This window comes from Atractosteus spatula, chromosome 7 (assembly GCF_055471065.1).
Source record: "Atractosteus spatula isolate fAtrSpa1 chromosome 7, fAtrSpa1.hap1, whole genome shotgun sequence".
In the NCBI taxonomy this organism is placed as follows: domain Eukaryota; kingdom Metazoa; phylum Chordata; class Actinopteri; order Semionotiformes; family Lepisosteidae; genus Atractosteus; species Atractosteus spatula.
In genome coordinates this window covers 4,770,263-4,798,244 of record NC_142712.1, presented here as the reverse complement: position 1 = coordinate 4,798,244, position 27,982 = coordinate 4,770,263, and the positions used below count along the sequence as shown (strand labels likewise).

Here is a 27,982-nt window from a genome sequence, read left to right as displayed (position 1 = left end):
CCTGTATGGCAGACAGGCAAGAATGGGGAGACTTTACTGAAAAATGCCTATCTCAAATTCAGCTGGTAGTTTGCAACAATGCATGTACTGTATGTGATACTGCAAACATGTGGTTCATCCAAACAGCTTAATACAAAGCATGTGTAATTCTCTTCACTGGATTTCATAGTTACTGTAACTTCAACAACACCTCAGGTGACTAGTCCCTGCTCTCTGATGAGGAGAATGATTAATTGTGAAGGGGTGTATTTTGAATGTATAAGATTAGAGACATGAATTCTGCAGAAACGAAGATGATCAGATTGCCTCTGTTGATAATGCTACACTGAAACAATTAACAGTTAAACTACTTGTGCATCTGATTTGCCTACTTTTGTCCACGTGGACAGTGCTGGGCAGTGGAGCGGTCCAGGAGCTCTATAAAACTCTGTCCAGATCCTCAGAGCTGCAGACACAGAGACACAGGCACAGTGCTCTGAGACCATGAAGACCTTCACTGCCATCGCCCTCCTACTCTGCCTGGGAGCTGCAGCTGGTGAGAAACATTGGCGTCTGTCTTTGGGGGTCCTCTGCTCCCCTTTTTCTTCTCTGTCGCAGCTCTGCCTGTCCTGTCCTGCTGGGTTGTCACCTGTTTTAGAGAGCTGCGCTTCTGTCTGCTCATCCTGCAGCTCTCACCTTGTGACCTCATGGCTACTTCCTTCCGAGTCTCCCTGACCTCTGTCTCCTCTCCCTGTGTCTTCTCTTCTCTTCTCTTTCCTTTTCTTTCTGCTCCTCCCTCACTTTGTGTGTCCCTCTCACTGTGTCTCTCCCATCACTTCTCCTGCTGCTGTCTCTCTGACTCTCTGCCTCTCTCCCTCGCCATGCAGGTGCTGCAGTCCTTGAGGAGAGGACCTTTAACAAGGACGATGCCAGGTTCAGTCAGAAGAGAGGACTGGGTGAGTGTATTAATACATGTGTGGTTCTGTCTGCTAGCCTCTATTTTATTAAACTGAGAAAGGAATTGTGATTTAGATGAAAATTTGCTGCAGACTTGTTTATACACCGGGTTGATTCGCTAGCTGAGGGAAGCTCTTTGCTCCAGTGTGCAACAGTAATGTCTCTTCAGGGATCTGATCCCACAACAACTAATCCATGATGTTTTGCCTACTCATTCAGAGAATTTACAAAGCTCATTACCTTTATACTGATTAATACCCTATTTACACCAAAAGTCAGCCAGCAGTGTGCTGGCTCAGATGTTCAGGGCTAGTGCAGAGAATGGCTTCATTGTCTTTTGTGTCCCAGCTCCTCACTCTTTGCTGTGTCTCTCCTTCCTGCAGAGGACAGTGAGCTGCTGGAGAACGCTGCTGACTTTGAGGACTACAGCGATTTCAGTACGTACACCTGCCACTGTTCTGGAAAAACTGCCTTGGATTACAGGGGACACACACCCACTGACTAAGAGTGTTCAAACTCCGGGCATTTATTTCCATTTTTCCACATTTGCACGGTTTCACATTAGATGTGCTCACATCTCTAATTCATTCTATTGTTCTGTATTCTTTACAGACAATGATGAGGGCCTTTATGCACAAGGAAAGAGGAGTGGGATAGGTGATAGTGCTGACAGTGATGTCTGGTCTGAGACAGTGGGTCAGTGTGTGAGTGAATGAGTCACACATGCTGCAGGCTCACTGTTACATGTGTGGGGAAAGCAGGGGGAATCAGGTCTCCCAGTCTGGCCCTCTGGCAACTCATGCTTTCCAATATACCTGAGCTGTTCTTGAGCTATTTCACTTGATTCTTCACTCGACTGAACCTGTTTAACACCTGAACCGATGAAGAGCCCTGTGCACCCTGCTGGTCTGGGCTCCAGGAGCAGCACTGCTGTGTTCACTGCACAGGAGCGCCTCCCAGAGGAAGACCAGACAGGAAGACTGGGGTGTGAGGGGTGTCCTGGGGCACAGGGGACATAGGAATGAGAAACAGTCCAGTAAGAGGACAGGGGACAGCACCCTCAGAGCAAGACCTGGAGTTGATGTATCTCTGCAACGTGTCTTCATTCCAGATGTGGAGGGAGAGTCATAGGAGTGGGCTGTAATTCCAAGCGAGGGGCATCAGTCTGGATGTAGATGAGCTCAGATCACTAACAGTTTACATTATTCTGTGTTCCGTACAGAAGCTGCAGATGAGATGGGGTCATACGGGCTTAATAAGAGGAGTGAGTTAGGTGAGTGCTGTTGAAACTCCAGACACAGAAGGGACTGACTGAGCGACAGGTGAACATAAGAACTCAAGCACAGTTACGAACGAGAGGCCAGTCAGCCTGTCTAACTCACTTGGTAGTTAGCAGCTAATGGATCAGAGGACCTCCTGCAGCTGTTTCTTGAAAAAAGCCCAATTCTTGGCTTCAACAATATGGTTGGCTAACGTGATCCATACTCCCTCAACCCTTTGTGTCAAGACATTGTCATGGTGTCTAATGCTGCTCCCCTCCCTTAGAGAGCGATACTGATCTGGACATGGAAGGGGACAGCTTCAATTGAGAACTCAGTGATCTTAGCTTGACAGATGCTGAAAAGACCAAACTTTACCTACAGAACAGGAGTGAGATTAGTAAGAGTGCTTTTGACACTCGAAGTGTAGAACAGTCTGACTGAGCGACAGGTGAACATTTGAGCTCAGAGACACTTACGAATGAGAGTTGGCCATTTGGCATGTCTAACTCCTTTGGTAATTAACAGCTAATTGATCTGTGGATCTCATGCAGCTGTTTTTGGAGGAAGAGAGAAACCTGTTGTGTAAAGAAGGTGTAATGGTGTCTGGTGTCTTTTCCCTCTGGTAGAGATCGATGCTGACATGGACATGGAAGACAGCTATGGAAAGCGAGGACTGGGTAAGGACCTGTTCACTTCCTCACTCTTTCAGCTCATTACAGCGCTGCTGGTACAGCTAACAGCAACCTGGGCTTGGGCCTTTGTCTTCAGATGATGGGGGAATCAGGTCTCCCAGTCTGGCCCTCTGTCAACTCATGCTTTCCAATATACCTGAGCTGTTCATGAGCTAATTCACATGATTCTTCACTCGACTGAACCTGTTTAACACCTGAACAGAGAAAGAGCCCTGTGAACCCTGCTGGTCTGGGCTCCAGGAGCAGCACTGCTGTGTTCACTGCACAGGAGCGCCTCCCAGAGGAAGACCAGACAGGAAGACTGGGAGGGGGTGTGAGGGGTGTCCTGGGGCACAGGGGACATAGGAATGAGAAACAGTCCAGTAAGAGGACAGGGGACAGCACCCTCAGAGCAAGACCTGGAGTTGATGTATCTCTGCAACGTGTCTTCATTCCAGATGTGGAGGGAGAGTCATAGGAGTGGGCTGTCCTTCCAAACGAGGGGCATCAGTCTGGATGTAGATGAGCTAAGATCACTAAAAGTTTACACTATTCTGTGTTCCTTACAGAAGCTGCAGATGAGATGGCGTCATACGGGCTTAATAAGAGGAGTGAGTTAGGTGAGTGCTGTTGAAACTCCAGACACAGAAGGGACTGACTGAGCGACAGGTGAAAATAAGAACTCAAGCACAGTTACGAACGACAGGCCAGTCAGCCTGTCTAACTCACTTGGTAGTTAGCAGCTAATGGATCAGAGGATCTCCTGCAGCTGTTTCTTGAAAAAAGCCCAATTCTTGGCTTCAACAATATGGTTGGCTAACGTGATCCATACTCCCTCAACCCTTTGTGTCAAGACATTGTCATGGTGTCTAATGCTGCTCCCCTCCCTTAGAGAGCAATACTGATATGGACATGGAAGGGGACAGCTTCAAGCGAGAACTCAGTGATCTTAGCTTGACAGATGCTGAAAAGACCAAACTTTACCTACAGAACAGGAGTGAGATTAGTAAGAGTGCTTTTGACACTCGAAGTGTAGAACAGGCTGACTGAGCGACAGGTGAACATTTGAGCTCAGAGACACTTACGAATGAGAGTTGGCCATTTGGCATGTCTAACACCTTTGGTAATTAACAGCTAATTGATCTGTGGATCTCATGTAGCTGTTTCTTGGAGGAAGAGAGAAACCTGTTGTGTAAAGAAGGTGTAATGGTGTCTGGTGTCTTTTCCCTCTGGTAGAGAGTGATGCTGACATGGACATGGATAAAGGTGAACGAAAGCGAGGACTGGGTAAGGACCTGTTCACTTCCTCACTCTTTCAGCTCATTACAGCGCTGCTGGTACAGCTAACAGCAACCTGGGCTTGGGCCTTTGTCTTCAGATGATGGGGGAATCAGGTCTCCCAGTCTGGCCCTCTGTCAACTCATGCTTTTCAATATACCTGAGCTGTTCTTGAGCTAATTCACTTGATTTTTCATTCGACTGAACCTGTTTAACACCCGAACCGATGAAGAGCCCTGTCAACCCTGCTGGTCTGGGCTCCAGGAGCAGCACTGCTGTGTTCACTGCACAGGAGCGCCTCCCAGAGGAAGACCAGACAGGAAGACTGGGAGGGGGTGTGAGGGGTGTCCTGGGGCACAGGGGACATAGGAATGAGAATCAGTCCAGTAAGAGGACAGGGGACAGCACCCTCAGCGCAAGACCTGGAGTTGATGTATCTCTGCAACGTGTCTTCATTCCAGATGTGGAGGGAGAGTCATAGGAGTGGGCTGTCCTTCCAAGCGAGGGGCATCAGTCTGGATGTAGATGAGCTCAGATCACTAACAGTTTACATTATTCTGTGTTCCTTACAGAAGCTGCAGATGAGATGGGGTCATACGGGCTTAATAAGAGGAGTGAGTTAGGTGAGTGCTGTTGAAACTCCAGAGACAGAAGGGACTGACTGAGCGACAGGTGAACATAAGAACTCAAGCACAGTTACGAACGAGAGGCCAGTCAGCCTGTCTAACTCACTTGGTAGTTAGCAGCTAATGGATCAGAGGATCTCCTGCAGCTGTTTCTTGAAAAAAGCCCAATTCTTGGCTTCAACAATATGGTTGGCTAACGTGATCCATACTCCCACAACCCTTTGTGTCAAGACATTGTCATGGTGTCTAATGCTGCTCCCCTCCCTTAGAGAGCGATACTGATATGGACATGGAAGGGGACAGCTTCAATTGAGAACTCAGTGATCTTAGCTTGACAGATGCTGAAAAGACCAAACTTTACCTACAGAACAGGAGTGAGATTAGTAAGAGTGCTTTTGACACTCAAAGTGTAGAACAGTCTGACTGAGCGACAGGTGAACATTTGAGCTCAGGGACACTTACGAACGAGAGTTGGCCATTTGGCATGTCTAACTCCTTTGGTAATTAACAGCTAATTGATCTGTAGATCTCATGCAGCAGTTTCTTGGAGGAAGAGAGAAACCTGTTGTGTAAAGAAGGTGTAATGGTGTCTGGTGTCTTTTCCCTCTGGTAGAGATCGATGCTGACATGGACATGGAAGACAGCTATGGAAAGCGAGGACTGGGTAAGGACCTGTTCACTTCCTCACTCTTTCAGCTCATTACAGCGCTGCTGGTACAGCTAACAGCAACCTGGGCTTGGGCCTTTGTCTTCAGATGATGGGGGAATCAGGTCTCCCAGTCTGGCCCTCTGTCAACTCATGCTTTTCAACATACCTGAGCTGTTCATGAGCTAATTCACATGATTCTTCACTCGACTGAACCTGTTTAACACCCGAACCGATGAAGAGCCCTGTCAACCCTGCTGGTCTGGGCTCCAGGAGCAGCACTGCTGTGTTCACTGCACAGGAGCGCCTCCCAAAGGAAGACCAGACAGGAAGACTGGGAGGGGGTGTGAGGGGTGTCCTGGGGCACGGGGGACATAGGAATGAGAAACAGTCCAGTAAGAGGACAGGGGACAGCACCCTCAGAGCAAGACCTGGAGTTGATGTATCTCTGCAACGTGTCTTCATTCCAGATGTGGAGGGAGAGTCATAGGAGTGGGCTGTCCTTCCAAGCGAGGGGCATCAGTCTGGATGTAGATGAGCTCAGATCACTAACAGTTTACATTATTCTGTGTTCCTTACAGAAGCTGCAGATGAGATGGCGTCATACGGGCTTAATAAGAGGAGTGAGTTAGGTGAGTGCTGTTGAAACTCCAGACACAGAAGGGACTGACTGAGCGACAGGTGAACATAAGAACTCAAGCACAGTTACGAACGACAGGCCAGTCAGCCTGTCTAACTCACTTGGTAGTTAGCAGCTAATGGATCAGAGGATCTCCTGCAGCTGTTTCTTGAAAAAAGCCCAATTCTTGGCTTCAACAATATGGTTGGCTAACGTGATCCATACTCCCACAACCCTTTGTGTCAAGATATTGTCATGGTGTCTAATGCTGCTCCCCTCCCTTAGAGAGCGATACCGATATGGACATGGAAGGGGACAGCTTCAATTGAGAACTCAGTGATCTTAGCTTGACAGATGCTGAAAAGACCAAACTTTACCTACAGAACAGGAGTGAGATTAGTAAGAGTGCTTTTGACACTCAAAGTGTAGAACAGGCTGACTGAGCGACAGGTGAACATTTGAGCTCAGAGACACTTACGAATGAGAGTTGGCCATTTGGCATGTCTAACTCCTTTGGTAATTAACAGCTAATTGATCTGTGGATCTCATGCAGCTGTTTTTGGAGGAAGAGAGAAACCTGTTGTGTAAAGAAGGTGTAATGGTGTCTGGTGTCTTTTCCCTCTGGTAGAGAGTGATGCTGACATGGACATGGATAAAGGTGATCGAAAGCGAGGACTGGGTAAGGACCTGTTCACTTCCTCACTCTTTCAGCTCATTACAGCGCTGCTGGCACAGCTAACTGCAACCTGGGCTTGGGCCTTTGTCTTCAGATGATGGGGGAATCAGGTCTCCCAGTCTGGCCCTCTGGCAACTCATGCTTTTCAATATACCTGAGCTGTTCATGAGCTAATTCACTTGATTTTTCATTCGACTGAACCTGTTTAACACCCGAACCGATGAAGAGCCCTGTCAACGCTGCTGGTCTGGGCTCCAGGAGCAGCACTGCTGTGTTCACTGCACAGGAGCGCCTCCCAGAGGAAGACCAGACAGGAAGACTGGGGTGTGAGGGGTGTCCTGGGGCACAGGGGACATAGGAATGAGAAACAGTCCAGTAAGAGGACAGGGGACAGCACCCTCAGAGCAAGACCTGGAGTTGATGTATCTCTGCAACGTGTCTTCATTCCAGATGTGGAGGGAGAGTCATAGGAGTGGGCTGTCCTTCCAAGCGAGGGGCATCAGTCTGGATGTAGATGAGCTCAGATCACTAACAGTTTACATTATTCTGTGTTCCTTACAGAAGCTGCAGATGAGATGGCGTCATACGGGCTTAATAAGAGGAGTGAGTTAGGTGAGTGCTGTTGAAACTCCAGACACAGAAGGGACTGACTGAGTGACAGGTGAACATAAGAACTCAAGCACAGTTACGAACGACAGGCCAGTCAGCCTGTCTAACTCACTTGGTAGTTAGCAGCTAATGGATCAGAGGATCTCCTGCAGCTGTTTCTTGAAAAAAGCCCAATTCTTGGCTTCAACAATATGGTTGGCTAACGTGATCCATACTCCCACAACCCTTTGTGTCAAGACATTGTCATGGTGTCTAATGCTGCTCCCCTCCCTTAGAGAGCGATACTGATATGGACATGGAAGGGGACAGCTTCAATTGAGAACTCAGTGATCTTAGCTTGACAGATGCTGAAAAGACCAAACTTTACCTACAGAACAGGAGTGAGATTAGTAAGAGTGCTTTTGACACTCAAAGTGTAGAACAGGCTGACTGAGCGACAGGTGAACATTTGAGCTCAGAGACACTTACGAATGAGAGTTGGCCATTTGGCATGTCTAACTCCTTTGGTAATTAACAGCTAATTGATCTGTAGATCTCATGCAGCAGTTTCTTGGAGGACGAGAGAAACCTGTTGTGTAAAGAAGGTGTAATGGTGTCTGGTGTCTTTTCCCTCTGTTAGAGAGTGATGCTGACATGGACATGGAAGACAGCTATGGAAAGCGAGGACTGGGTAAGGACCTGTTCACTTCCTCACTCTTTCAGCTCATTACAGCGCTGCTGGTACAGCTAACAGCAACCTGGGCTTGGGCCTCTTTGTCCTTTTTTCAGATGTGAGAAGGTCTTTGAGCACAACGAACGCTCTAGCCAAGAAAGGTGAGCTCCACTGAATGCCTGACTTCTGGTGCAGAGTGTGGAGGAGTCTGTAGTGCAGTAGAGCTATACAGTTTTTGGCTGTGCATCTTCCCTTTCATATTTATCAGCTGCTTTTAGTTGAGTTTTGCACTTGTTTCCTCTATTAGGGAAGGAGGAGCAGCAGCATCTCTAATTGTTGAATGTCTTTCTCTCTTGCAGGAGGTTACTGCATCAATTGTAAGTACTGAAATTACTTGTCCAAAGTGGCCTCATCCCTCAGTTGTGCAAATGATCACATCAGAGTGATGTACGAAGTGTTGACCTAAGCAAGTGACTGTTACGCTGCAGAGCAGCAATTAGCAAGACGATGGACCCTATGCAGTCAGGGTATCACGAAACACTTAAGCAAAAAGGAAATCCAAGGTCAGGGTCAAAGACTAGCAAAAAGGGTCAAAAAGCCAAAAAACTAGGAGAAACTTCACAAAAGAAATTCAAGACAAATTCCAAAAATCAGAATCAAAAGGGTAGCCAAAAGTCCAAAACCCAGGAAGGATTCCAGAAAAGGCATCACAGTATTGAGTGTGTAACTCACATGGTCTGAACTAATACTGTACACTGAATGAACAGGGAGCAGGGTTTAAATAGGCGATAACGAGGTGTGGTTAACCCACGCCTCCCCAGAGTGAATGAAGTACTTGCTCTTGGTTGGGGATGTTGGAACTGTAATAGTGATGACCTAGACTTCAATGTCTATCAACAGTTCTGAGTGGGTCTGAGAGAGAATGGCAGAAATATAGTTAACTTCACTGTCTTCTTGACTTTCAGTCATAGCCTTCATAGTTTATCAGTGGAAAACTATGCACAACTATGTTCTCCTTTAAATTGCAATTGATAGTTATTACTGAAGGGGAGACTTGATTGTAAGACTTGATTGTCTATGTCAGTCACACTGTTAACACAGTATCTTCTCCTTCCCTTCATAAAGATCACTGGGGCTATTCCTGTACCCGCAGTGAGTATATTGTTGTTTTTTTACAAATTCCCACTTCTATACCACGACTAAATGGATGAACAGATTCAAAACTTTGAATCCCATCTCTTGAAACCTTTCATTTTTTATTTCATGTTTGAATTTCTCACACAATGCTGTCTCTCTAATTGTCTTTTTTTGCCCCTCAACAGGAATTAGATGCTATCGGAGACGTAAGTATTCCCTTCTGTATTTCTGTGCTTTGTACTGTTAAGAAAGAGAAATAGTCTGGTATTTATTGCTTACAGTGATTCATCCTTGTTTTGAAAGTTTCTGATTTGGGGCTTTATCAAAGTCCCCTCCTAGACTGGGTCCTGAGCACATACCTTGCTCATGATAGCACTGACTTCAGGGTGCTGGGGGCTTTATTGCAAAAGTTTAGTAAGTCATGCTCTCATAAGCTACTGTACTTACTTACTTAAGTGGAGTTATTTCAGTAGTGGTGTTTGTGTACAGATAAATACACATTGGGAGTAAACGTCACTAAACCATGGTTATATTATCGACACATGTACAGATCAGTATACCACAATGCAGGGTCATTTCTCAGTTTTCAGGAAGACAAAGGAGGTTTTTTTCACCAAGAACCTATGCTGCATGCAGGGAGGGTGCAATGCTTAATGTACAAATTGTATCACACTAATAAAGTTGCATATTTTTTAACATAGAAATAATAATCACTAAATTAATGGGTATTACATGTAACTCTTCTCTCAATTATTCCGTTGAGAAGTTTCAGTAACATTTAGATTTCAGATTTACTATTTAACCAAAAATGTTTGTGTCCCGAACAGACAACCATCGCCGGAGGACCTGCCTCGTCAGTAAGTCTGTCTTTTAAGTCTTGCCTCTAATGATTGACTAGATGTCACAGACTTGTCACACTGTTTAGGATTTTCCCATCTGTCCCAGCAGTTCTCTGTTCTCAAAGCATCCCTGTTTTTTAGCTCTGTGAGACCTCTTTTTAAAACTAATGGTTTTTTAACGTAAGTGATTCCTTATATGTTTGTAGAAGAATTTTAGACCTCTAGCTGGAGAACAGGGAGGTTTGTGATTTCTCTAGCTGACCTCCTCTCAGTCCTTTCTTCTTGTCCTCTTTCCTTGCAGGGAGAAAGAAATGTGGTGAGTAAACTTCTGGATTGCTGTTGATCTGGGATGGTCTAGCTCTGGTGCTGAAATCTCACGAGCTCTCCCACAGCTGGTGATGACTGGAACTACTGAGAGGTGGTGATCAGAGCTGGGATACACTGGAGATAGTGAGGGGCATTGAACAGAGCTGGGATACACTGGAGATAGTGAGGGGGATTGAACAGAGCTGGGATACACTGGAGATAGTGAGGGGCATTGAACAGAGCTGGGATACATTGGAGATAGTGAGGGGGATTGAACAGAGCTGGGATACACTGGAGATAGTGAGGGGCATTGAACAGAGCTGGGATACACTGGATACACTGGAGATAGTGAGGGGCATTGAACAGAGCTGGGATACACTGGATACACTGGAGATAGTGAGGGGCATTGAACAGAGCTGGGATACACTGGAGATAGTGAGGGGCATTGATCAGAGCTGGGATACACTGGAGATAGTGAGGGGGATTGAACAGAGCTGGGATACACTGGAGATAGTGAGGGGGATTGAACAGAGCTGGGATACACTGGAGATAGTGAGGGGCATTGATCAGAGCTGGGATACACTGGAGATAGTGAGGGGGATTGAACAGAGCTGGGATACACTGGAGATAGTGAGGGGGATTGAACAGAGCTGGGATACACTGGAGATAGTGAGGGGCATTGAACAGAGCTGGGATACACTGGATACACTGGAGATAGTGAGGGGCATTGAACAGAGCTGGGATACACTGGATACACTGGAGATAGTGAGGGGCATTGAACAGAGCTGGGATACACTGGAGATAGTGAGGGGCATTGATCAGAGCTGGGATACACTGGAGATAGTGAGGGGGATTGAACAGAGCTGGGATACACTGGAGATAGTGAGGGGCATTGATCAGAGCTGGGATACACTGGAGATAGTGAGGGGGATTGAACAGAGCTGGGATACACTGGAGATAGTGAGGGGCATTGAACAGAGCTGGGATACACTGGATACACTGGAGATAGTGAGGGGCATTGAACAGAGCTGGGATACACTGGATACACTGGAGATAGTGAGGGGCATTGAACAGAGCTGGGATACACTGGAGATAGTGAGGGGCATTGATCAGAGCTGGGATACACTGGAGATAGTGAGGGGGATTGAACAGAGCTGGGATACACTGGAGATAGTGAAGATTATCGATCAGAGTTGTTATATGCTGGAGATATGCTGGAAATCTCTGTGAACAAAGGAAATCTTGTGAGACTTTTCTATCCAGAGGGTGGGGACCCATAAGAACAGAGAGATGACAGGTGTACAGTATATTAGGTCATGTAACTAACTTCAGTTTCACTTTCTCTTCTCTGCAGTTCGTCACATTTGTTACCATCGTAAGTACAGACATTTATCTTGACTATCCTCTTGCCTCTTCACCATCTAAATAGAAAACTATTCATTAAGGCTTTTGGGCACTTTATCAATTGAACTTTTCTGTGAGCACTGATTATCTAACTCCATTGTCACTTGTCTTCCACTCTAGGTTACAGAAGATGCAGATGTGAGTAGTTTTTTTACTCTTCTGTATGATAAAGTGAAATGACAGTAAAGGATGAACAAACTCTTATGTTTTCTGCCTTCTGTTTTTGCAGTTTTCTTCTGGAGATGCAGATACTGTAAGTATTTCCATCCTTTACTGAAGATGAAGTGATAATTTCTCTGCAGGGCTGTTCTGTCATATAAGCTGGAAATGCTGGTGTCTTGTCATCTTAAGAAGAGCAGCTCTTGATATTAATGGTTCTTTGTGTTTCAGACACTAGAAGCTACTACTGCAATTCCTGCTCTGTCAAATATTTCTGGAAGAATTACTAAGAGACGTAAAGCTCTGCCTGAGACGGTGAAGATGAATGCAGCCGGAACTCAGAGACCTTTCCTACTAATGCTTTCTGCTTAGCGGTGTGCAGACTGTTAGAGTGAGAACATCACCATCATCTTCTTGTGTAACACGTGCCTGCTTCTGTCCACCTGGCACAGCCTCTGAGCAGAGACCTGTGTCTTAATACTACAAATGATAGAACTAACTATCGGTGTCTTTGCAATCATGTGGGGAGCCGATTAAGTTCAACTTTGGGGCAACAGAAAATGTGATGGCCTGATGAACACCTAGAACTAGCTTGCCTCAGTCTTGAACTATTGTTTTGCCATCCATCACCTCCAACACTGATATTACAGGGGCTAAAACCAGCTCCCATCAACCACACAGTGATCTTTTTAATCATCATCTGCTACCACACCCTTCAGACAGTTAAAAGGCTGATTTATAATGCTCAGAATGTGCCTCCAGGCTCCAATAAAGACAAACCTAACTTTCCTGCACCCTGTTTCATCTGCCATGCCAGTTTCATAATTTCTTTTCATAATCCATCCTCTGTTAAATGCAAAATCAATAAATAATAAGCATCAACTTCTTGTTCTCTGGATCTTTCTTCATAAAAAACTGTAACTACTTTGGTTGTTCATCTGCTTTCAATCATGGACTCCTAATGACAAAATCTGGGCTTCAAGCCTGCTCTCCTCAGATCTCAGAAGCTCAGCAAGGCTGGGTCTGGTCAGTACTGTGATAGGAGACTTCTGAGGAAAATGGGGTTGCTGCTGGTGTTTGTGGACCAGTAGGTGGCGCTCTTCCATCTGGACAAGAATTTCCAAACCAATAATGGTGTAAAAGGCCCCATCTAGCGGGTCAGACGTAAAACCAAAATCCGGACTTTATCTTAACTCTGGTTCCTGGCTAATTCTGCTCTGGGTTCTGACTGCAATCTGACTTCCCCAAAGATACTCCTTATGTCCATCAGTGACACAGTGTCTCGCTTTTTCTACTGTGCAGAAAACATTCTTTGACTTCCCCGGACAAGCATCCGTTGATCTGGGGGGGGGGGGGTGTGGGTGAGTGCTGTCGAGGTTGTCGACTCATGGCGACCCTATGGATAGTTCCCCCGTCACAATTCATAGAGTTTTCATGGCAAGACACGGAAGATGATCTGGGGACAGGACCTGAAAGAACAGACTTAGTCTGAGTGTGTTATTAGAGATGTATTCTGTCGGTTCAGACACCACTGGAATAAACAGTTTTTCTTCTTTTAGAGATGGATTTTCATTATGGGCTCCATTTCCAATGCTGCACAGTGAGATGCACAGCGATGTAAAAGTGATGTTGCAAGCAAGTACAACCCCATAGCCAAAACACACGAGGTCATGAAATCATTTCCAGCTCTTCACTGTGCCCTGGGAATATACAGGAATGTGCACCCATCTAAGAAAGATAAGAGTACAAACACAATGAAGAAAACGTTAAAGTCAGGCAGAACAGATGCGAAAGGTAACGAAAGGTAACCTCATGAGAACAAATATGACTACAGGAAGCTGGAGAGCGGAGGTGTGTCTTCGAGCTGAGATGAGAGAGAAGTGTCTCTCGTGTGCTGGGGAATAGCTGCAGAGCTTGTACCTGCCTCCTCTTCCAGCGCCTCCCGACAAAAGCCAGACGCTCCCACCATTCCAGGCTCAGCTTTGGAGATGGACACCTGGAAGCCCGCCTACCAGCGAGTCCAGGAGTGGCACGACATCATAGGCTTCGCAACGGTGTGTACCTGGCCCTGTTACTCCTTCTTTTTCCCCCCATCCTTCGCCGGATCCCACTCCGGCTTTTAACTTTTGTCTCGTCTGTCTTGGATGGAATACCCGGCTCTGGACTTTTGCTCCCACTCAGGGTTTCTCTACAGACTCCCTTAGGACTTTCGCATGGACCACACCCCCCCCCCCGAGCACCAGCGCACCCTCGACACGCCCCCCTGTTCATCTACCAGCCAGCCCCGATCCTAGTCTTTTTTCCCCGTAGGAACAAGTAATAGGTTTATTCCCTGCTGAAAAAAAGAAGAAAGAAAACACAACGTTTCGGCCGTGGAGCCTTCTTTCGGCCGTGGAGAACAAAGGCTGGGAGGGAGGAGGAGTGAGAGGCGGGAGCAGGGGACAGGAAGAGAGGCCAATCAAGAGGTGTGAAGTCAGGAGAGGTGTAGAGAGGTGTGAAATGAAACCTTCAATGAACGGAGAAAATCTAGAGGAAGAGTAGTCTGTCGTTAAGAGAAGGTGGAAGGTGTGATCCTAGCTGCAGGATAAGTTTGGTTTTGGTGGTCTTTCTGATGTATGAGTTGGGAAAACCGTCTTTGAGAACACAGACAGGAGATTAGAGTGGTCATGGCCGTCAGAGGTGAAATGGGAAACAATGGGCTTGGAGAGATCTTTAATCTTCACAGCCCTGACATGTTCGAACTTTTTTTTCCCCCTGTGTCTGTTTCACTCCCTTCGGGATTCTGCCGTCTGCATAGGGGCCTGAAAAACGCTTCGTGACGCACCGTCTCCCAGGGTTCAGACTCACAGCCGGGTTTTTGGAACTGAATGGAGGCCAGAGGCCAAAGATCACAACAACGTGTCTGCAGATGGACCTGCCACTTCACTGATGAATCCAGAGACAAGCCGTTGAAGCTGATCATCAGGAGTTTGAATTTAATTCTGACAAAATTCATAGGCAATGACCAAAAAGAAGGCTAAACTCCGTGATTTGTATTTTATTATTAGTAGTATTATTATTAAGGTTGTCAAAAAAGACCTTGAAAAAGCTAACATATAAAATAGCAAGGCCTCAGGCCTCATACCTTTCAGAGGTTATTAACTGTGGGAAGGAAAAATGTGAGAAATATCGGTCAGCATAGGAATAACTCCAAATCCCAACCGAACACGCACAGGAAGGCATATTACTGCAAGAATGAGACACGAGATGGCGCTGTAGGACTGTTATAGGAGACGCTAATGGAGTCTTTGTTCTGAACATGAGCGGCTGAAATTTCAGAAAATTAAAGAAATTCGTTTTGGATACAAATACATCACTCAAAAGTCTATAAGAACCTAGTAAAGACTCTTTACTCATAATTAAGCACCATAAATGACTGAAAAAGCACAGCACTCTGAACAGATCAAGTTTCAGGGTGGACAGTTGCCAGAAGACTGAATGATTCCTGACTCTGGTAACTGATCAGTTCTCACAAAGTCTATCTCTTCTCTGATATCTTTTGATCTCTGTGCAGATACACTCGTCATACATAAGCTGATGCAAAGTGTTTCAGAATAAATCTCTTATCAACATCCACAACTTTATGAAGCCAGCTGGTAACTGCAGAAAAGATAAAAGCATCATCATGTGTATGAATTAATGAATTAAATGCAACAAACACTTATTTCTAAAAAGACATTGGGTCGTAACTAGACGGGAAGAGAAGTAAAAACTGAGTCAGAAATGTTGGTAATGCATGATTATGATTTCTGAATTTCTGAACATATTTAGTTTTATCTGTACTTACAGCGGACTTGCTCATTTACAATGGTTTCTTCAGCAATTTTAGCTAAAAGAAGAAATAGATATTTTAAAGATCAGTAGTTCATAGTAGAACTAATAACTTTCTAGAAAAGCATTAGAGCCAGTGACAATGTTCTGAAAAAGGAAATTAGCACCCACAGGTAATGACACTGAATTAACAAGGCTTCACATTAGGTTAATGGCGATCTGCTTGTAGACGCTGCACTCAGACTGACATCACTCTTTCAGGTTGCTTTGCTTCTGACCTGTTATGAAGGAGAGCTATGGCTGCAGCATCCAATCCATGGAAACACAGGCTAGGTGGTGCGATGGTCAGCACTGCTGATTCACAGCTCCAGCATCCTGTTTGATTCTAGCTTGGGACACCTGTCTGTGTGGAGTTTGCATGTTGTGTGCTCTACCCATGTTTATACAGGTGTTCTACAGGTGCTCTCATTTCCTGTCTCAAAAGGAACAGGTAGTTTTCCTGGCCCTACATGTTTCCCTCCAAGTGACTTTTCATCTGGTGGTTTGATTTAGTATAATTAGCACTGACCTGTGACCCTTCTGACACACATAGAATACACTGCTTTGGAAAAGTATTGTCCCTTCCAGTGATATCCCATGTTGTTGAGACATTAAATATGTATATACATCTTTTTTTTAGATGTTTGGTTTTTAATTAAAAACTAAATGTTCAAACTGAACACGTGGAGAAGTGTCCATGACTAAAAGCTGGCCTGTATGGCAGACAGGCAAGAATGGGGAGACTTTACTGAAAAATGCCCATCTCAAATTCAGCTGGTAGTTTGCAACAAAGCATGTACTGTATGTGATACTGCAAACATGTGGTTCATCCAAACAGCTTAATACAAAGCATGTGTAATTCTCTTCACTGGATTTCATAGTTACTGTAACTTCAACAACACCTCAGGTGACTAGTCCCTGCTCTCTGATGAGGAGAATGATTAATTGTGAAGGGGTGTATTTTGAATGTATAAGATTAGAGACATGAATTCTGCAGAAACGAAGATGATCAGATTGCCTCTGTTGATAATGCTACACTGAAACAATTAACAGTTAAACTACTTGTGCATCTGATTTGCCTACTTTTGTCCACGTGGACAGTGCTGGGCAGTGGAGCGGTCCAGGAGCTCTATAAAACTCTGTCCAGATCCTCAGAGCTGCAGACACAGAGACACAGGCACAGTGCTCTGAGACCATGAAGACCTTCACTGCCATCGCCCTCCTACTCTGCCTGGGAGCTGCAGCTGGTGAGAAACATTGGCGTCTGTCTTTGGGGGTCCTCTGCTCCCCTTTTTCTTCTCTGTCGCAGCTCTGCCTGTCCTGTCCTGCTGGGTTGTCACCTGTTTTAGAGAGCTGCGCTTCTGTCTGCTCATCCTGCAGCTCTCACCTTGTGACCTCATGGCTACTTCCTTCCGAGTCTCCCTGACCTCTGTCTCCTCTCCCTGTGTCTTCTCTTCTCTTCTCTTTCCTTTTCTTTCTGCTCCTCCCTCACTTTGTGTGTCCCTCTCACTGTGTCTCTCCCATCACTTCTCCTGCTGCTGTCTCTCTGACTCTCTGCCTCTCTCCCTCGCCATGCAGGTGCTGCAGTCCTTGAGGAGAGGACCTTTAACAAGGACGATGCCAGGTTCAGTCAGAAGAGAGGACTGGGTGAGTGTATTAATACATGTGTGGTTCTATCTGCTAGCCTCTATTTTATTAAACTGAGAAAGGAATTGTGATTTAGATGAAAATTTGCTGCAGACTTGTTTATACACCGGGTTGATTCACTAGCTGAGCAATCTGAGGGAAGCTCTTTGCTCCAGTGTGCAACAGTAATGTCTCTTCAGGGATCTGATCCCACAACAACTAATCCATGATGTTTTGCCTACTCATTCAGAGAATTTACAAAGCTCATTACCTTTATACTGATTAATACCCTATTTACACCAAAAGTCAGCCAGCAGTGTGCTGGCTCAGATGTTCAGGGCTAGTGCAGAGAATGGCTTCATTGTCTTTTGTGTCCCAGCTCCTCACTCCTTGCTGTGTCTCTCCTTCCTGCAGAGGACAGTGAGCTGCTGGAGAACGCTGCTGACTTTGAGGACTACAGCGATTTCAGTACGTACACCTGCCACTGTTCTGGAAAAACTGCCTTGGATTACAGGGGACACACACCCACTGACTAAGAGTGTTCAAACTCCGGGCATTTATTTCCATTTTTCCACATTTGCACGGTTTCACATTAGATGTGCTCACATCTCTAATTCATTCTATTGTTCTGTATTCTTTACAGACAATGATGAGGGCCTGTATGCACAAGCAAAGAGGAGTGGGATAGGTGATAGTGCTGACAGTGATGTCTGGTCTGAGACAGTGGGTCAGTGTGTGAGTGAATGAGTCACACATGCTGCAGGCTCACTGTTACATGTGTGGGGAAAGCAGGGGGAATCAGGTCTCCCAGTCTGGCCCTCTGGCAACTCATGCTTTCCAATATACCTGAGCTGTTCTTGAGCTATTTCACTTGATTCTTCACTCGACTGAACCTGTTTAACACCTGAACCGATGAAGAGCCCTGTGCACCCTGCTGGTCTGGGCTCCAGGAGCAGCACTGCTGTGTTTACTGCACAGGAGCGCCTCCCAGAGGAAGACCAGACAGGAAGACTGGGAGGGGGTGTGAGGGGTGTCCTGGGGCACAGGGGACATAGGAATGAGAAACAGTCCAGTAAGAGGACAGGGGACAGCACCCTCAGAGCAAGACCTGGAGTTGATGTATCTCTGCAACGTGTCTTCATTCCAGATGTGGAGGGAGAGTCATAGGAGTGGGCTGTCCTTCCAAGCGAGGGGCATCAGTCTGGATGTAGATGAGCTCAGATCACTAACAGTTTACACTATTCTGTGTTCCTTACAGAAGCTGCTGATGAGATGGGGTCATACGGGCATAAGAAGAGGAGTGAGTTAGGTGAGTGCTGTTGAAACTCCAGACACAGAAGGGACTGACTGAGCGACAGGTGAACATAAGAACTCAAGCACAGTTACGAACGAGAGGCCAGTCAGCCTGTCTAACTCACTTGGTAGTTAGCAGCTAATGGATCAGAGGATCTCCTGCAGCTGTTTCTTAAAAAAAGCCCAATTCTTGGCTTCAACAATATGGTTGGCTAATGTGATCCATACTCCCACAACCCTTTGTGTCAAGACATTGTCATGGTGTCTAATGCTGCTCCCCTCCCTTAAAGAGCGATACCGATATGGACATGGAAGGGGACAGCTTCAAGCGAGAACTCAGTGATCTTAGCTTGACAGATGCTGAAAAGACCAAACTTTACCTACAGAAGAGGAGTGAGATTAGTAAGAGTGCTTTTGACACTCAAAGTGTAGAACAGGCTGACTGAGCGACAGGTGAACATTTGAGCTCAGGGACACTTACGATCGAGAGTTGGCCATTTGGCATGTCTAACTCCTTTGGTAATTAACAGCTAATTGATCTGTGGATCTCATGCAGCTGTTTTTGGAGGAAGAGAGAAATCTGTTGTGTAAAGAAGGTGTAATGGTGTCTGCTGTCTTTTCCCTCTGGTAGAGAGTGATGCTGAGATGGACATGGAAGACAGCTATGGAAAGCGAGGACTGGGTAAGGACCTGTTCACTTCCTCACTCTTTCAGCTCATTACAGCACTGCTGGTACAGCTAACAGCAACCTGGGCTTGGGCCTTTGTCTTCAGATGATGGGGGAATCAAGTCTCCCAGTCTGGCCCTCTGGCAACTCATGCTTTTCAATATATCTGAGCTAATTCACTTGATTCTTCATTCGACTGAACCTGTTTAACACCTGAACCGATGAAGAGCCCTGTGAACCCTGCTGGTCTGGGCTCCAGGAGCAGCACTGCTGTGTTCACTGCACAGGAGCGCCTCCCAGAGGAAGACCAGACAGGAAGACTGGGGTGTGAGGGGTGTCCTGGGGCACAGGGGACATAGGAATGAGAAACAGTCCAGTAAGAGGACAGGGGACAGCACCCTCAGAGCAAGACCTGGAGTTGATGTATCTCTGCAACGTGTCTTCATTCCAGATGTGGAGGGAGAGTCATAGGAGTGGGCTGTCCTTCCAAGCGAGGGGCATCAGTCTGGATGTAGATGAGCTCAGATCACTAACAGTTTACATTATTCTGTGTTCCTTACAGAAGCTGCAGATGAGATGGGGTCATACGGGCATAAGAAGAGGAGTGAGTTAGGTGAGTTCTGTTGAAACTCCAGACACAGAAGGGACTGACTGAGCGACAGGTGAACATAAGAACTCAAGCACAGTTACGAACGACAGGCCAGTCAGCCTGTCTATCTCACTTGGTAGTTAGCAGCTAATGGATCAGAGGATCTCCTGCAGCTGTTTCTTGAAAAAAACCCAATTCTTGGCTTCAACAATATGGTTGGCTAACGTGATCCATACTCCCACAACCCTTTGTGTCAAGACATTGTCATGGTGTCTAATGCTGCTCCCCTCCCTTAGAGAGCGATACTGATATGGACATGGAAGGGGACAGCTTCAAGCGAGAACTCGGTGATCTTAGCTTGACAGATGCTGAAAAGACCAAACTTTACTTACAAAACAGGAGTGAGATTAGTAAGAGTGCTTTTGACACTCAAAGTGTAGAACAGGCTGACTGAGCGACAGGTGAACATTTGAGCTCAGGGACACTTACGAACGAGAGTTGGCCATTTGGCATGTCTAACTCCTTTGGTAATTAACAGCTAATTGATCTGTGGATCTCATGCAGCTGTTTCTTGGAGGAAGAGAGAAACCTGTTGTGTAAAGAAGGTGTAATGGTGTCTGGTGTCTTTTCCCTCTGGTAGAGAGTGATGCTGACATGGACATGGAAGACAGCTATGGAAAGCGAGGACTGGGTAAGGACCTGTTCACTTCCTCACTCTTTCAGCTCATTACAGCGCTGCTGGTACAGCTAACAGCAACCTGGGCTTGGGCCTTTGTCTTCAGATGATGGGGGAATCAGGTCTCCCAGTCTGGCCCTCTGGCAACTCATGTTTTTCAATATACCTGAGCTGTTCTTGAGCTAATTCACTTGGTTCGTCAATCGACTGAACCTGTTTAACACCTGAACCGATGAAGAGCCCTGTGAACCCTGCTGGTCTGGGCTCCAGGAGCAGCACTGCTGTGTTCACTGCACAGGAGCGCCTCCCAGAGGAAGACCAGACAGGAAGACTGGGAGGGGGTGTGAGGGGTGTCCTGGTGCATGGGGGACATAGGAATGAGAAACAGTCCAGTAAGAGGACAGGGGACAGCACCCTCAGAGCAAGACCTGGAGTTGATGTATCTCTGCAACGTGTCTTCATTCCAGATGTGGAGGGAGAGTCATAGGAGTGGGCTGTCCTTCCAAACGAGGGGCATCAGTCTCTAATTGTAGATGAGCTCAGATCACTAACAGTTTACATTATTCTGTGTTCCTTACAGAAGCTGCAGATGAGATGGGGTCATACGGGCATAAGAAGAGGAGTGAGTTAGGTGAGTGCTTTTGAAACTCCAGACACAGAAGGGACTGACTGAGCGACAGGTGAACATAAGAACTCAAGCACAGTTACGAACGAGAGGCCAGTCAGCCTGTCTAACTCACTTGGTAGTTAGCAGCTAATGGATCAGAGGATCTCCTGCAGCTGTTTCTTGAAAAAAGCCCAATTCTTGGCTTCAACAATATGGTTGGCTAACGTGATCCATACTCCCACAACCCTTTGTGTCAAGACATTGTCATGGTGTCTAATGCTGCTCCCCTCCCTTAGAGAGCGATACTGATATGGACATGGAAGGGGACAGCTTCAAGCGAGAACTCAGTGATCTTAGCTTGACAGATGCTGAAAAGACCAAACTTTACTTACAAAACAGGAGTGAGATTAGTAAGAGTGCTTTTGACACTCAAAGTGTAGAACAGGCTGACTGAGCGACAGGTGAACATTTGAGCTCAGGGACACTTATGAACGAGAGTTGGCCATTTGGCATGTCTAACTCCTTCAGTAATTAACAGCTAATTGATCTGTGGATCTCATGCAGCTGTTTCTTGGAGGAAGAGAGAAACCTGTTGTGTTAAGAAGGTGTAATGGTGTCTGGTGTCTTTTCCCTCTGGTAGAGAGTGATGCTGACATGGACATGGAAGACAGCTATGGAAAGCGTGGACTGGGTAAGGACCTGTTCACTTCCTCACTCTTTCAGCTCATTACAGCGCTGCTGGTACAGCTAACTGCAACCTGGGCTTGGGCCTTTGTCTTCAGATGATGGGGGAATCAAGTCTCCCAGTCTGGCCCTCTGGCAACTCATGCTTTTCAATATACCTGAGCTAATTCACTTGATTCTTCATTCGACTGAACCTGTTTAACACCTGAACCGATGAAGAGCCCTGTGAACCCTGCTGGTCTGGGCTCCAGGAGCAGCACTGCTGTGTTCACTGCACAGGAGCGCCTCCCAGAGGAAGACCAGACAGGAAGACTGGGGTGTGAGGGGTGTCCTGGGGCACAGGGGACATAGGAATGAGAAACAGTCCAGTAAGAGGACAGGGGACAGCACCCTCAGAGCAAGACCTGGAGTTGATGTATCTCTGCAACGTGTCTTCATTCCAGATGTGGAGGGAGAGTCATAGGAGTGGGCTGTCCTTCCAAGCGAGGGGCATCAGTCTGGATGTAGATGAGCTCAGATCACTAACAGTTTACACTATTCTGTGTTCCTTACAGAAGCTGCAGATGAGATGGGGTCATACGGGCATAAGAAGAGGAGTGATTTAGGTGAGTGCTTTTGAAACTCCAGACACAGAAGGGACTGACTGAGCGACAGGTGAACATAAGAACTCAAGCACAGTTACGAACGAGAGGCCAGTCAGCCTGTCTAACTCACTTGGTAGTTAGCAGCTAATGGATCAGAGGATCTCCTGCAGCTGTTTCTTGAAAAAAGCCCAATTCTTGGCTTCAACAATATGGTTGGCTAACGTGATCCATACTCCCACAACCCTTTGTGTCAAGACATTGTCATGGTGTCTAATGCTGCTCCCCTCCCTTAGAGAGCGATACTGATATGGACATGGAAGGGGACAGCTTCAAGCGAGAACTCAGTGATCTTAGCTTGACAGATGCTGAAAAGACCAAACTTTACTTACAAAACAGGAGTGAGATTAGTAAGAGTGCTTTTGACACTCAAAGTGTAGAACAGGCTGACTGAGCGACAGGTGAACATTTGAGCTCAGGGACACTTATGAACGAGAGTTGGCCATTTGGCATGTCAAACTCCTTCGGTAATTAACAGCTAATTGATCTGTGGATCTCATGCAGCTGTTTCTTGGAGGAAGAGAGAAACCTGTTGTGTTAAGAAGGTGTAATGCTGTCTGGTGTCTTTTCCCTCTGGTAGAGAGTGATGCTGACATGGACATGGAAGACAGCTATGGAAAGCGAGGACTGGGTAAGGACCTGTTCACTTCCTCACTCTTTCAGCTCATTACAGCGCTGCTGGTACAGCTAACAGCAACCTGGGCTTGGGCCTCTTTGTCCTTTTTTCAGATGTGAGAAGGTCTTTGAGCACAACGAACGCTCTAGCCAAGAAAGGTGAGCTCCACTGAAGGCCTGACTTCTGGTGCAGAGTGTGGAGGAGTCTGTAGTGCAGTAGAGCTATACAGTTTTTGGCTGTGCATCTTCCCTTTCATATTTAACAGCTGCTTTTAGTTGAGTTTTGCACTTGTTTCCTCTATTAGGGAAGAGGAGCAGCAGCATCTCTAATTGCTGAATGTCTTTCTCTCTTGCAGGAGGTTACTGCATCAATTGTAAGTACTGAAATTACTTATCCAAAGTGGCCTCATCCCTCAGTTGTGCAAATGATCACATCAGAGTGATGTACGAAGTGTTGACCTAAGCAAGTGACTGTTACGCTGCAGAGCAGCAATTAGCAAGACGATGGACCCTATGCAAGCAGAATATCATAGTACATTTAAGCAACAGGGGAATCCAAGGTCATCATGAAAGACTAGCAAAAGGGGTCAAGAAGCCAAAAAACTAGGAGAAACTTCGCAAAAGGAGTCCAAGACAATTTCCAAAAATCAGAATCAAAAGGGTAGCCAAAAGTCCAAAACCCAAGCAGGATTCCAGAAAAGGCATCACAGTATTGAGTGTGTATCTCACATGGTCTGAAGTAATACTGTACACTGAATGAACAGGGAGCAGGGTTTAAATAGGCGATAACGAGGTGTGGTTAACCCATGCCTCCCCAGAGTGGATGAAGTACTTGCTCTTGGTTGGGGATGTTGGAACTGTAACAGTGATGACCTAGACTTCAATGTCTATCAACAGTTCTGAGTGGGTCTGAGAGAGAATGGCAGAAATATAGTTAACTTCACTGTCTTCTTGACTTTCAGTCATAGCCTTCGTAGTTTATCAGTGGAAAACTATGCACAACTATGTTCTCCTTTAAATTGCAATTGATAGTTATTACTGAAGGGGAGACTTGATTGTAAGACTTGATTGTCTATGTCAGTCACACTGTTAACACAGTATCTTCTCCTTCCCTTCATAAAGATCACTGGGGCTATTCCTGTACCCGCAGTGAGTATATTGTTGTTTTTTTACAAATTCCCACTACTATACCACGACTAAATGGATGAACAGATTCAAAACTTTGAATCCCATCTCTTGAAACCTTTCATTTTTTATTTCATGTTTGAATTTCTCACACAATGCTATCTCTCTAATTGTCTTTTTTTGCCCCTCAACAGGAATTAGATGCTATCGGAGACGTAAGCATTCCCTTCTGTATTTCTGTGCTTTGTACTGTTAAGAAAGAGAAATAGTCTGGTATTTATTGCTTACAGTGATTCATCCTTGTTTTGAAAGTTTCTGATTTGGGGCTTTATCAAAGTCCCCTCCTAGACTGGGTCCTGAGCACATACCTTGCTCATGATAGCACTGACTTCAGGGTGCTGGGGGCTTTATTGCAAAAGTTTAGTAAGTCATGCACTCATAAGCTACTGTACTTACTAAACCACAACCCGTCTTCACTACTTTCACTCTGAGAAAATCTTGAACGGAATTCTCTCCCCTCATCATTTATATAATTAACAGCATCTTAAAATCCCAGGAGCTATGCTGCATGCAGGGAGGGTGCAATGCTTAAAGCATCAAATGTATTACACTAATAAAGTTGCATATTTTTTAACATAGAAATAATAATCACACAATTAATGGGTATTACATGTAACTCTTCTCTCAATTATTCTGTTGAGAAGTTTCAGTAACATTTAGATTTCAGATTTACTATTTAACCAAAAATGTTTGTGTCCCGAACAGACAACCATCGCCGGAGGACCTGCCTCGTCAGTAAGTCTGTCTTTTAAGTCTTGCCTCTAATGATTGACTAGATGTCACAGACTTGTCACACTGTTTAGGATTTTCCCATCTGTCCCAGCAGTTCTCTGTTCTCAAAGCATCCCTGTTTTTTAGCTCTGTGAGACCTCTTTTTAAAACTAATGGTTTTTTAACATAAGTGATTCCTTATATGTTTGTAGAAGAATTTTAGACCTCTAGCTGGAGAACAGGGAGGTTTGTGATTTCTCTAGCTGACCTCCTCTCAGTCCTTTCTTCTTGTCCTCTTTCCTTGCAGGGAGAAAGAAATGTGGTGAGTAAACTTCTGGATCGCTGTTGATCTGGGATGGTCTAGCTCTGGTGCTGAAATCTCACGAGCTCTCCCACAGCTGGTGATGACTGGAACTACTGAGAGGTGGTGATCAGAGCTGGGATACACTGGAGATAGTGAGGGGGATTGAACAGAGCTGGGATACACTGGAGATAGTGAGGGGCATTGATCAGAGCTGGGATACACTGGAGATAGTGAGGGGGATTGAACAGAGCTGGGATACACTGGAGATAGTGAGGGGCATTGAACAGAGCTGGGATACACTGGATACACTGGAGATAGTGAGGGGCATTGAACAGAGCTGGGATACACTGGATACACTGGAGATAGTGAGGGGCATTGAACAGAGCTGGGATACACTGGAGATAGTGAGGGGCATTGATCAGAGCTGGGATACACTGGAGATAGTGAGGGGGATTGAACAGAGCTGGGATACACTGGAGATAGTGAAGATTATCGATCAGAGTTGTTATATGCTGGAGATATGCTGGAAATCTCTGTGAACAAAGGAAATCTTGTGAGACTTTTCTATCCAGAGGGTGGGGACCCATAAGAACAGAGAGATGACAGTATATTAGGTCATGTAACTAACTTCAGTCTCACTTTCTCTTCTCTGCAGTTCGTCACATTTGTTACCATCGTAAGTACAGACATTTATCTTGACTATCTTCTTGCCTCTTTACCATGTAAATAGAAAACTATTCAAAAAGGCTTTTGGGCACTTTATAAATTGAACTTTTCTGTGAGCACTGATTATCTAACTCCATTGTCACTTGTCTTCCACTCTAGGTTACAGAAAATGCATATGTGAGTAGTTTTTTTACTCTTCTTTATGATAAAGTGAAATGACAGTAAAAGATGAACAAACTTTTATGTTTTCTGCCTTCTGTTTTTGCAGTTTTCATCTGGGGATGCTTCTACTGTAAGTATTTCCATCCTTTACTGAAGATGAAGTGATAATTTCTCTGCAGGGCTGTTCTGTCATATAAGCTGGAAATGCTGGTGTCTTGTCATCTTAAGAAGAGCAGCTCTTGATATTAATGGTTCTTTGTGTTTCAGACACTAGAAGCTACTACTGCAATTCCTGCTCTGTCAAATATTTCTGGAAGAATTACTAAGAGACGTAAAGCTCTGCCTGAGACGGTGAAGATGAATGCAGCCGGAACTCAGAGACCTTTCCTACTAATGCTTTCTGCTTAGCAGTGTGCAGACTGTTAGAGTGAGAACATCACCATCATCTTCTTGTGTAACACGTGCCTGCTTCTGTCCACCTGGCACAGCCTCTGAGCAGAGACCTGTGTCTAAATACTACAAATGATAGAACTAACTATCGGTGTCTTTGCAATCATGTGGGGAGCCGATTAAGTTCAACTTTGGGGCAACAGGAAATGTGATGGCCTGATGAACACCTAGAACTAGCTTGCCTCAGTCTTGAACTATTGTTTTTCCATCCATCACCTCCAACACTGATATTACAGGGGCTAAAACCAGCTCCCATCAAGCACACAGTGATCTTTTTAATCATCATCTGCTACCACACCCTTCAGACAGTTAAAAGGCTGATTTATAATGCTCAGAATGTGCCTCCAGCCCTCCAATAAAGACAAACCTAACATTTCCTGCACCCTGTTTCATCTGCCATGCCAGTTTCATAATTTCTTTTCATAATCCATCCTCTGTTAAATGCAAAATCAATAAATAATAAGCATCAACTTCTTGTTCTCTGGATCTTTCTTCATTAAAAAAAACTGTAACTACTTTGGTTGTTCATCTGCTTTCAATCATGGACTCCTAACGACAAAATCTGGGCTTCAAGCCTGCTCTCCTCAGATCTCAGAAGCTCAGCAAGGCTGGGTCTGGTCAGTACTAGGATAGGAGACTTCTGAGGAAAATGGGGTTGCTGCTGGTGTTTGTGGACCAGTAGGTGGCGCTCTTCCATCTGGACAAGAATTTCCAAACCAATAATGGTGTAAAAGGCCCCATCTAGCGTGTCAGATGTAAAACCAAAATCCGGACTTTATCGTCATTTAAGACCCCATGGTAAAGTTTGGAACAATGGCTTAGCTCTGGTTCCTGGCTAATTCTGCTCTGGGTTCTGACTGCAATCTGACTTCCCCAAAGATACTCCTTATGTCCATCAGTGACACAGTGTCTCGCTTTTTCTACTGTGCAGAAAACATTCTTTGACTTCCCCGGACAAGCATCCGATGATCTGGGGGGGGGGTGGGTGAGTGCTGTCGAGGTTGTCGACTCATGGCGACCCTATGGATAGTTCCCCCGTCACAATTCATAGAGTTTTCATGGCAAGACACGGAAGATGATCTGGGGACAGGACCTGAAAGAACAGACTTAGTCTGAGTGTGTTATTAGAGATGTATTCTGTCGGTTCAGACACCACTGGAATAAACAGTTTTTCTTCTTTTAGAGATGGATTTTCATGATGGGCTCCATTTCCAATGCTGCACAGTGAGATGCACAGCGATGTAAAAGTGATGTTGCAAGCAAGTACAACCCCATAGCCAAAACACACGAGGTCATGAAATCATTTCCAGCTCTTCACTGTGCCCTGGGAATATACAGGAATGTGCACCCATCTAAGAAAGATAAGAGTACAAACACAATGAAGAAAACGTTAAAGTCAGGCAGAACAGATGCGAAAGGTAACGAAAGGTAACCTCA

The 27,982-nt window shown here is 45.6% G+C and overlaps 1 protein-coding gene and 1 long non-coding RNA gene across 21 annotated transcripts; both read left to right on the top strand.

Moving 5' to 3' along the window:
- Positions 1–154: 154 nt before the first annotated feature.
- Positions 155–27,015, top strand: LOC148830241 (uncharacterized). Of its 20 annotated transcripts, none has more exons than XM_088920739.1 (31): positions 155–535; positions 867–935; positions 1,320–1,373; positions 2,159–2,209; positions 2,825–2,875; positions 3,439–3,489; positions 4,106–4,156; positions 4,729–4,770; positions 5,387–5,437; positions 6,001–6,051; positions 6,667–6,717; positions 7,276–7,326; positions 7,943–7,993; positions 18,554–18,604; positions 19,220–19,270; positions 19,818–19,868; positions 20,485–20,535; positions 21,101–21,151; positions 21,768–21,818; positions 22,366–22,416; positions 23,033–23,083; positions 23,182–23,226; positions 23,424–23,441; positions 24,190–24,216; positions 24,387–24,407; positions 24,958–24,987; positions 25,271–25,285; positions 25,923–25,943; positions 26,093–26,110; positions 26,202–26,225; positions 26,363–27,015. In XM_088920739.1, the coding sequence occupies exons 1-31, from the start codon at positions 484–486 to the stop codon at positions 26,419–26,421; spliced, it is 1,362 nt and encodes a 453-aa protein (XP_088776865.1). In that variant the 5' UTR covers positions 155–483; the 3' UTR covers positions 26,422–27,015. The 20 variants fall into 20 exon arrangements, with proteins under 20 accessions (XP_088776865.1, XP_088776864.1, XP_088776861.1 ...); XM_088920738.1 differs by having other exon boundaries at positions 4,720–4,770; positions 6,010–6,051; XM_088920735.1 differs by having other exon boundaries at positions 4,720–4,770; positions 18,563–18,604.
- LOC148830242 (uncharacterized) lies at positions 11,808–12,702 on the top strand. The gene is made up of 2 exons (XR_016091308.1): positions 11,808–11,914; positions 12,052–12,702. It is a non-coding gene; the product is annotated as an uncharacterized LOC148830242 (long non-coding RNA).
- Positions 27,016–27,982: the final 967 nt, after the last annotated feature.

Excerpts from the sequence above, each read along its gene's own strand:
- LOC148830241 (XM_088920734.1), top strand. The coding sequence starts at position 484 with ATGAAGACCTTCACTGCCATCGCCCTCCTACTCTGCCTGGGAGCTGCA. Across the intron at positions 3,490-4,105 it reads TAATAAGAGGAGTGAGTTAG|AGAGTGATGCTGACATGGAC; the intron begins GTGAGTGCTGTT and ends TCCCTCTGGTAG. Across the intron at positions 24,217-24,386 it reads GGGCTATTCCTGTACCCGCA|GAATTAGATGCTATCGGAGA; the intron begins GTGAGTATATTG and ends GCCCCTCAACAG.